The sequence below is a fragment of the Rhododendron vialii genome, chromosome 4a (genome assembly GCF_030253575.1).
Source record: "Rhododendron vialii isolate Sample 1 chromosome 4a, ASM3025357v1".
Lineage (NCBI taxonomy): Eukaryota > Viridiplantae > Streptophyta > Magnoliopsida > Ericales > Ericaceae > Rhododendron > Rhododendron vialii.
In genome coordinates, this window is record NC_080560.1 from 25906728 (window position 1) to 25917065 (window position 10338).

General features: G+C 39.9%; 1 protein-coding gene across 1 annotated transcript; it reads left to right on the forward strand.

The window, feature by feature from the left end:
- Window positions 1–228: 228 nt before the first annotated feature.
- Window positions 229–9842, forward strand: LOC131322271 (protein SUPPRESSOR OF GENE SILENCING 3-like). The gene is made up of 6 exons (XM_058353527.1): window positions 229–465; window positions 4886–5942; window positions 6103–6397; window positions 7660–7910; window positions 9107–9264; window positions 9410–9842. Exons 2-6 carry the CDS (start codon window positions 4905–4907, stop codon window positions 9639–9641), a joined length of 1974 nt encoding a protein of 657 aa, XP_058209510.1. The 5' UTR covers window positions 229–465; window positions 4886–4904; the 3' UTR covers window positions 9642–9842.
- The last annotated feature ends 496 nt before the right edge of the window (window positions 9843–10338 follow it).

Here is a 10338-nt window from a genome sequence, read left to right on the forward strand (position 1 = left end):
ACAGACGGTAAATTCATAAACGGTGCAATCTGATCGATTCGATCTGATCCGTCAATCAGTTTTAGAACATCATTTTCGACGAATTTGCTCGAAATCGAGCGGGCCCAGAATTCAAGCATCGATCTGTCCGGGTCGGGCCCTTAGATTCCCAAGCAAATGCTCCTAATCCAATACATCATCGTCGTCATTAAAACGGACCTAGGCTTCCGCGCCACATTTCCGTGTCTTGTATTACACTGAATTGAATAAGCATTTGGAGTCCGACCTCTGTTGTATACCAGAATACCTCATTAAATGGTCCTAGGAGGAGGGTAATTTTTCTTCCTCCCCAAGCCACTCTCACTGTTCTCTCTCTCTCTCTCTCTCTCTCTCTCTCTCTCTCTAATGGCTTGAAATTTAATCTGAGAAGAAGCTCCGTTTTCCAATTTCTGTCATTTTTCCGGCGCGTTCTACTCTGTTCCTGAGGTACATTCCTTCTCTTCTTTCTCTCTCTCCTGTTTTTCGCCTGGACTTCGTTCGACTGTTAGGGTTTTTCTCTCCCCTCTATTTCTCTTCCAACTCTACCTTTGGCTTCAGTTTCTCTGGATATGGAATGCACATTCATGCATGCAATCGGTTTATTTCTCGCTCCTATTGAATCGCTTTTCTCCGTTTGATTTGATACAGAGAATCGGTGTTGATTGCTGAGGTTACCCCCCCCCCCCCCCCCCCCCCCCCCCCCCCCCCCGTTTTTTTTCTCCCCATTCTCTCTCTCTCGATATATATATCTCGCCTCTTTGATATGATGTGAATCTAGATTTGTGGCTTTTTTGTATTAGATACATTTACAGGTAATATATGCATATCCCTTGTATGTTTTTCAGTCAAGTGAGAGTTACAGGTAATATCTCGCCTCTTTCGTTGAACATTTTTTTTTCTAATTCTGTTTTAATTTTTTTTCAATTTTTGTTCTGTCAAGTTGTTTCTTGTGCTTGTGTACTTCTGATTGTGTGTATGTGCATCTGGGTTCATGACGTGCTCTTCCTGTTGATATATTGATGGCTTCAATATGTTTTAGTTTGGATTTTCTGTTTTCTGGTAAAAGATACGCTTCCTTTTACTAATTGTTATTTTTTCTGTTCCGTTCCCCCCTTGCCTTTCAAGTTTGGGGTATTTTACGCGCATGAATATGGTATTCTCCCCTCTAAATGCTGGTAAGGGACACTAGTTTGATTAAACCGTCGCCGGTTTAAATCCTAAATCCGGTCAGGTTTCTAAAAACACTGCTCGAAATGTCCAAACTGTTTCCTGTTAGAAAAGTACTAAGGAGTCAGGAATGAGTTTTCTCTTCTACAAATTGAAAATTAACATAGTGCATAATAAAGATTGCAAAATCCACTAGTGTGTGTTATACTGTTATGTATTATTGTCATTGCATACTTTTTTCGGGCTTCTATCCAAAACAACCAAAATAAAAGAAGCTACTGTCTACGATGGCTCACTGGATTTTTAAAAAGCAATGAGCTTGCCTTTTAGAAATGGTTAAGTCTTGCTGGAGAGTTTTCTTTTCTGAAAAAAAATAAATATATCAAGAGTGATGATGGACGTACTTTTGGCTAATGACTGTACATGTAAGTGCCTACTTATTTTCTCATATTGACCTTGTCTTTGTGGGTTGAGGACAATGGTTTTTGGTTCTCTCACTTTGGTGTTGTCCTTCTTTCCGTGCTAACTTTAACTACCTATGTTTTATGATGGTTTCTTCGAATTTAGCTTTCACGGTTCCACTTGACGTTCCTCTTGCAAGTGTGTCGAATGTGGTGTTGTGTATTTTATTTTAGTTGTCACTTGTCAGACATCATTTTTACCAAGTATCTACAATTCCGTAGAACATTGCTTCAAAGAGAGCAGGGTTATGTATTTGTAATTCAAATATGTTTGGATACTTAAAGAACTTCAGTTCCTTATGGAATCATTTTTCTTTAGTAATATATAAGAAATGGTTCCCAGTTACACGTTAGATCCTCTTTAGTATTGTCAATCACACCCTGCACTGGTCGCACTCTAAGTATCCACCCAGCTTAGTCTTTGAGGGAACATCTGCACCCGTTAGTATCTCTTCTTCCTCTTTGTTTCACGAAGAAGATGTTTTTTTCATTTTCTTAGCTAAAGCTGGTGTAGATAGCTGTAGTTCGTTTAATGGTATCTAAACTTTTGATTAACATGAACCAAAAAATTGTTGGACTTCATTGATTCCTCCTTGAATTGCATATAGGACCAAAACAAACCACTTCTTATCTCGGTGCATAGGTAAATTAAAATGGCTTTGTAATCGACATGCCTCCTAAATTTTCTTTCATGAGCAATTTTCAGTTGTCATTGCTTTTATTTTTGTTTAGAGCTCGGGATACCTCTACTTCTCATATATCTTTTATTTTTTATACTCGTTATTTTCTATGATACTACTTCTTTTTGTTGAGGATGATATCAGTAAACTCTGTTGAGCTTTATATGGTGCAATATTGCACTTGATTTCTACTCAATGTTTGCACTTTTTCTGACCTCTATACGAGTTTCTGGAAGGCACATTGGATTAGGACTATATGAGGAGAATTTCTGCATTCATACCTAAGCGTGATATTACGGCCTTGTTTTACTGCATGGAATATGCATTCAAATTATCTGCAGGGTTGGCGCCACATTATGGCTGTCATGCTAAGTTGAACACCGTCATTTATCATAAAGAATTTCATTGTACGTAGTTTTCTACGGTAGCATGATAGCATATTAAGTTGAACACCCTTGGCATTGGCATTTCACGTTGAACACCTCCCCATGGATTCTCCCATTTGGCTCCTTATTTGAACTGTACAAATATTGCCTTTGAATTTGTTTCAACATGAAAAAGAATGTAACTACACTAATCATTGTTGTAACATTTAGTTGTAAGATCTCATTTTTATCAGTAAATTGTACTCCATTTAGTTTGGGTAGAGTTTTGCCCCTATCGAAAGACTCCCCATTTAATCCATTTTCTCAACGGTTGACTCTCTCCGCCAATACATTTTAATCAAAGTGGTTTTCCCCGCTGTGGAGAATACAAAATCCTTTCCCAAACCAAACCTTCAAGTCCCAATTAACTGTGGTCGGCTATATGAAACCGCTATCTGTATGGAGTTTTGTCAATACAAGATCCTCTACTCGTGGTAGAAAAACATTGATGCACTCTCTTCTAGTGAGGAGTTAAAAGATTTGCTGCATTTTTCTTTGAACTATTCTCATCTTTTGAATTTGATTATTAGAAGGCCCAGTATGCCACATCTCTATCACATTCAATCCTCTTTTGTGTAACTGCTACACAACCTCTCTCACACAATTTGTGGCCTCAAGGTCCTCAACAGCCATGTGGGTCCCTCCTTGCTGTTGAAGAGGCCATCGCACCATCTTGGTTTCCCACCAGAAAACGGACTTTATTTTGTGCAGCTTTTCCCCAATTATAAAGAGGAGGTTTCAATGACATTCCTATGCACAAAAGGGCTAATGGCAAGCGTTACTGTTGGAAGTTGATTGTTTGTCTAAAAAAATTTATTTCTCAAAATATTCACCGACTTTGATGGTTAAGCTTCTGTTGGAATTTCGCAGTTAACCTTCAATTTGATGGCAGCCCTAGCTGAATTCCTGGTGTTGATTCCTTCCTGGTGTTGATTCCGATTCTCTAAACAATATATATATATTTTTTTTCCCAGTTTGTGTCCTTGACTCCTTGGGGAAGATTACTACAGATATCAAAATAATTTCTGAGGTTTTTCTAATATTTGATCTTGTGAAACTGTCCTCACTTGACTCTTTCGTTCTAACTTCTACCATGGGGGCATAAACTCATTGCATTATGAAGCTGACATGATAGGATGTCAATCCGTTGATGAATAATTGGAGTACTATAGTGATGTGCTCATTGGAAGTTGTTTAGGTGATAAAGTTATCTCCACCAATTTAGGCCTTATGGTCTTTTAATTCTCATATGCACCACTTGTTGGAAGCTGAATGAGTTTAAGTTGCTAGCAATGTATCTGGTTTCTGTTATGTTGTGCTTCTTATTTGAATATCTTTGATGTCGGTATAGCTCAGTAAAAATATTTTCGAAGTATAATATTTTTTTTCCTATGATCCGTATGTGCATGTAAATTGTTGATGTATCTATGCATGTGTTAGGTACTCTACTGCAATTGACATGATTGATTTGGCTTGGGACTTGGCATTGCTTGTGGACCCATGTAGAAGTAGCTTTGGAAGTGTCATATATTTGTCATGTGTTGTTTTTTATTGAATTTTTATGATCCTTTATGGACTCTGGTTTGTGGGGTGTGAGTGTATGTGAGAGTTTTTCCTATTTGTTCTTTTTGCATATCACTTTGATTGATTGATGAAAGTTATGAAGCGCTCCATTGCGTCACTAATTCAGAACTACCCTTTTTTTTCTTGATTATCTGCTATGTTGAGCGAACAAAGATATCTGCTTTTCATCTGTTGGACACTAATTCAGAACGACACTTTTTTTTCTTGATTATCTGCTATGTTGAGTGAACAAAGATATCTGCTTTTCATCTGTTGTAGGACACTAATTCAGAACGACACTTTTTTTTCTTGATTATCTGCTATGTTGAGCGAACAAAGATATCTGCTTTTCATCGTTGTAGGACACTAATTCAGAACGACACTTTTTTTTCTTGATTATCTGCTATGTTGAGCGAACATAGATATCTGCTTTTCATCTGTTGTATTCTCATCGTAGTCATGCTAAGCTGCTATAATGTTGCCTTATCAATGTTGGTAGGCTTCTGTTCTGTTTTATTGAGCATTTGTTTCACATAGTGCTATCTGATATTCTAATGCAAAACATGACCAGGAAGAGGGTGCTAAATATAATGAGTTCATGGAAAGGGGGTGGAAAGCCATTTGTTGCTGGTACTTCTCACTCATCATCCAAGTTCAGTGGCATACCTGAGAGCTTGAGTCCAAAGGTGGATCAATTGACAGATGCTGTAGCTGACGTGAGCTTAGAGGGTGGCGAATGGGAGGTTTGCACAAGGAAGGCCAAAAATAGAGGTTTTGGAGGCGGCGCTGGAAAACCATGGCCTTCTCAGAGTTCCGGTGCTAAAGTATGGGGACATCCTGCTGCTGTCCAAGAGCTGGGTGGCGTGCAGATTAGTGGTGGACCGGGTACGGTTCCTCCTGGCAATAGCTGGCCAACACTTGATGCTGGTTCGAGAAGGCCTCCGGGGAGAGGAAATAATTCAAGGCCCCAATCAGCTGGTAGAGGTTTTGTGAGCAACAGCAACACCCCTTCCCCACGAGCAATCCCTCTTCCTTTGGAGCACGGGTGGAATTGGCCTACGAGAGCTGCTGCCAGTAGTCAGTCTTCAGAAGATGCTACAGGACAAAGAGATACCACCATACACTTGGACGACCCCACTCCTGTTGATGACGACGATGGCAAGATTGAAAATGATGATGACTCAGATGATACAGATGATGAACTATTAACTGACGAATATGATTCTGATGTGAGTGAAAAAAGCCATGACTCCCGCAAGAATAGTAAGTGGTTCAAGGTTTTTTTTGAAAACTTGGACAAACTAAGTTTGGATGATATCCATGGTCCAGCAAGACAGTGGCATTGCCCAGCATGCAAAGGGGGTCCTGGAGAAATTGACTGGTATCGAGGTCTGCAGCCACTCATGACGCATGCCAAAACAAAAGGATCAAAGAGGGTGAAGCTGCATAGAGGTTTTGCAGAACTTTTGGACGAAGAGCTCCGCAGGCGGGGTACTTCAGTCATACCGGCTGGTGAAACATTTGGTAAGTGGAAGGGTCTTGATGAAATGGTCAAAGATCGCTCTATTGTTTGGCCGCCAATGGTTGTCATTATGAACACAAGGCTTGAGCAGGATGAAAATGACAAGGTACAGTTAACATATCACTGTTTTTTACTGCGGGCACGATTCATGACGTAGGATGTATGTGTGTTTATGGCATTGGACGAAGCAATCTTGCCACATTGTATCCGTTATTAAAAGGTTTTATGCTTGACATTTGAATTCTCATTTGCAACTGTATTTGCAGTGGCTTGGCATGGGAAATCAAGAGCTTCTTGATTCCTTTAGTTCATACTCTGCAGTGAAGGCTCGACATGCCTATGGCCCACAGGGGCACCGAGGGATGAGTGTTTTGATTTTTGAAAACTCGGCAATGGGCTTTTTAGAGGCCGAACGTCTTCATAACCATTTCCAGGAACAAGGAACCGATAGGGACGCTTGGGACCGTCGTCCAGTCCTATTCTATCCTGGTGGAAAGCGCCAACTTTATGGCTACATGGCAGAGAAACAAGACCTGGATCTTTTTAATAAGCACTGCCATGGTTCTCTCTCTCTCTCTCTCTCTCTCTCTCTCTCTCTCTCGCTATATATATATATATATATATATATATATATCTGTGTGTGCTTGCGCGTGGTGGCAGGCTATGTAGCACCGACACTCCAAAAGGGTGCCGTGTCCATGTATTGGACATGGGGACACGTGGGGACACGTATTGGACATGCCACGTGGCGTTTCCAATAATTTTTATTATTTTTCGATAGAGGATATGGCGAGGACACGGTTAGGGGTCAAAATGTAATTTTTTGAAATTTTTGGGGGTTAATATGAAATTCTTCAAAACATTTGGGTTAAACTGTAATTATGCCTTTGAAAGAAATTTATACAATTTGTGAAATTATTCATAAACAATGGTTCATAATTTTTTTTTATAAATGTACATATATTTATTTATTATTTATTTATACACGTGGTGTGTCTCCCGCCGTGTTCATATCCTCATCTTCTTAGAATTGCCGTGTCCCATGTCTGTATTTGTATCCGTATGCGTGCTACATAGACCATAGGAGAGTGGCCTTCCTTGTATTCGGGCGGCATTCCCTTTATGTCTTTTTGTTAATAAATTACTTATAAAAAAAGAAGGATCCAGGCTAAGAAAGAAACAACAGATATGGGCACATGACAAGGGAATTCTAAATCAATGGGGACATGGACGAGGTGCGAACACGGAAAAAATGAACAGACAGTTTCTTTTTCTTTTTTTTTTAAATTTTGGTTAGTACGAATATTGTATCCTCAAACACCCAAATTATTGGAGAAAACCAAGCTAGCTCAGTTGGTTTGTCTCATCTCCCCCCAATGGAGGCCGGTGTTCGAGCTCCATGAGGGGCGGGTTTAGGGTCACTGCTATGGGCAGCCTCTGAACCCCTGTTGACTAACATACTAACACCCCGCTAATGTATATTGGCTTGACCAAAAAAAAAAAAAAACACCCAAATTATTGAACCCAACACTAACTTAGCACAAAATAAAAGCTAACACTGTTTGTTATAGTTAAGAGATATCTTTCGAAAAGACACGTGGCATAAGTGAAGTGTTTGTTATAGAGTTTAACCACTGAAATAAATTTTCACAGTAGGAAGTGACACCAAGCCGTGTCCCCTCGTATGCGTGTCACTTGAGACTCTTGTGTGTCGGTGCTTCATAGGTGGTAGGGCTAGGCATACTAGTTGGATTTCAATTATATTATTATGATTCCAGTAATTGAGTACCTCCTTTGTTTGGTCATGCTTCATTGTTGAGTAGGCAACAAAGCTGCCCGACTGAAGTTTGAGACTAGGTCATATCAGGAGATGGTTGTGAACCAAATGCGACAAATGAGTGAAGATAACCAGCAGTTGATCTGGTTTAAGGATAAAGTGGCTAAAGAGCAAAGACGTTCAAAAGCTCTTGAAGAGTCTTTTGAGGTAGTATCTGAGAAGTTGCGCAAGACCGTGGAGGAAAACCGCATTGTCAGGCAAAGGAGCAAAATGCATCATGAGCAGAACAAGGAAGAGGTAATAACAGGGGTGGATATAAATTGAATGTCCTGCCTGTTGTCCGGACAAGGAGTTTGCATTAGATGTTTTGGTAACTGTCATTGCCTGCATTGTTGCCATATGCAGTCGGTAGGTGTGATCTCTTAAGATAGCTTCTGGTGGAGGGGTTTGTTGCTGTGACCATTTTAAGTTTGAGCATAACCCTTGCCGCCATGACTGTTAATGTGTCATGCATTTTTTTTCAGTACCTTTAGTCGATCATCTTGCTTCCGATTATGAGTTTGTGTAGACATTGACGGAAATGATTGGAATGCCATCAGGAGATGCATTAAGTTCTCTGGTTTTCTTCTAATCTACTTGATTAAGGACCCATAAACATTTCAATTCTGAATCCTATGGTTCATGCCCAAATGGAGTAGGCTCTATTTTTGCCTGCAGAGATGAGTTTCATGTACTGCTATAACATAGCCATTTTGACTCTGTTAAGTTTATATGCAACGGTTTGTTCACACTACGGCTGCCATTTTCAGAACTTTTCACGTCTCAGATATTCACGTGTTTTCCATATTGGCTTATCCTCTTAATGTCAGTAGTTTCAATCGTGTGTCCTATACCGAAATCATTTAGTAAAAGGGTAAAATAGCTGGCCTAGTATCAATGTATGTGACAGAAAACAATGTCCTTATTTGCATGTCAACGGAGGTACGAAGTGGACCTGGTTTTTACTTCAGCAAGAATACTTGCTGAGTTTAATTTGTTACGGGGTTCTCTTTTTTGTTTTTGTTTTCATGTGCTTCAAATGAATCCACATCCTCATGTACTTTAAACACATTCCTTGTCATCTGATTGACGCACCCTTCTACTTGCACAATATGAGTTTCTAGCAGCATTTGGGACCTCTCCTGGTGGTCCTATGTTTGGTATTGTTGTCAAGTATGATGCCAGCAGTTATTTTGCATTTGCACTTGAGCATGAAGCGGGTGGCAGGCTTATGGTATGATGCAAACTTTGCGGCTATGGATTTAGGGTTTGGGATTAATCTCTTTTTAGCATTGAAAGTTGTCTCCCTCGCCCTAGACCCTAGTGGACGGATTGTAGTTTGGAATTTTTGTCTGATCTTTTTTCAATGGCTCTTGGTTTTAGTTATTTGTTTTGTTCTTTCTGTTCATTTGCTCACCATTTGGTTGTTTCATTTATTTTCCATATATCATTAGATGGACTTTCAAGAACAATTCTTCAAAGACCAGCTTGAAACCATCCATAAAACTAGGGATGCAAAGGAAGACGAGTTTGAGAAGATTCAGCAGGAGGAGCGAGAGAAGAAGAAACAATCAAATACACATGTTTCTGCTAAGGGGGATCGTAGCCGCAGGTAATTTGCCTTGGATGTGTAATGTATGCTACATGATTGTGCATGAAATACATAGGGGTTTGATTTTGCAAAGTTTGTAACACATTTTTACTCCTCGAGTTGCTCTCTTTTCTTAGACCTTCACATGCTTTTGTCTGTATAACAGGGAGGAAGATTTTGCAAAGTTTGTCAAGTCTCAGGACAAAGAGATGGAGGAATTTGTGTCTGAGAGGGAGAAGTTGGTGAAAGCTTATGAAGACAACAAAATCTCAATGAAGCAGAGGCATTTTAAGGAAGAGGTTCAGCTGGAGAAGGATTTTGATACTGCCCTTAACCAGCTAATGAACAAGTACAGTCCACACCGCTCGGAGGAAGAAGGCAACATCAGTGATCAGTAATTGAGATTGAAGGGGGAGACTTGTAACTCTCAACTTATGGTTAAACAATATTATCGTACTTTTTTTCTACTCCTTGTGCTTTATCACAATCAGCAGTAACAGTTCCGAAAAGCAAAGTAAAAAGAAGTTATGGAAGACAGTGTTCTCCATGGACTGGCTTACTGTTTTACTTCTTCTCTACATATAAGGTTTTATGGTGTCGATGGCTATGTTTTTTTCCTGCTGATCTTCTCTCCTTTTTCTTGTTTTCTTCATTGATGTAAAATGCCATATCCCTGGAGGATGGATTGCAAAAGTGCTTGGATTATTATATATCTTCAGTGCTGTCTTTAGACAGGTCAACAATTTACTCACAAGGAAAGAGACTCTTGCCGACCAGAGTTTCTTGCGGACTTTACACGTGAGATAGCTCTAGTAACCGTTCGGGATAGTCATGCGGAGGATTTGTTGCCTTTTAGGAATTATTATTACTCCACTTGATTTTGCTTGATCCACGAATTAACTTGAAATTTTTTCTGGCATTTTTTGTTTTACGGGAATTGGTTTGGATGTACAGACTCTTATATCCCTCCTTCCTCCCCTCTTATAATCCAAATCTGAGCCTATCCTACCACTGAGAGCCACCCTTTGCCTCTCCTGCCGTTTCATCCCGCCACCACCTGCTTTTTAGTCGCCCCGCCCTCTCTTTCGGTATTGC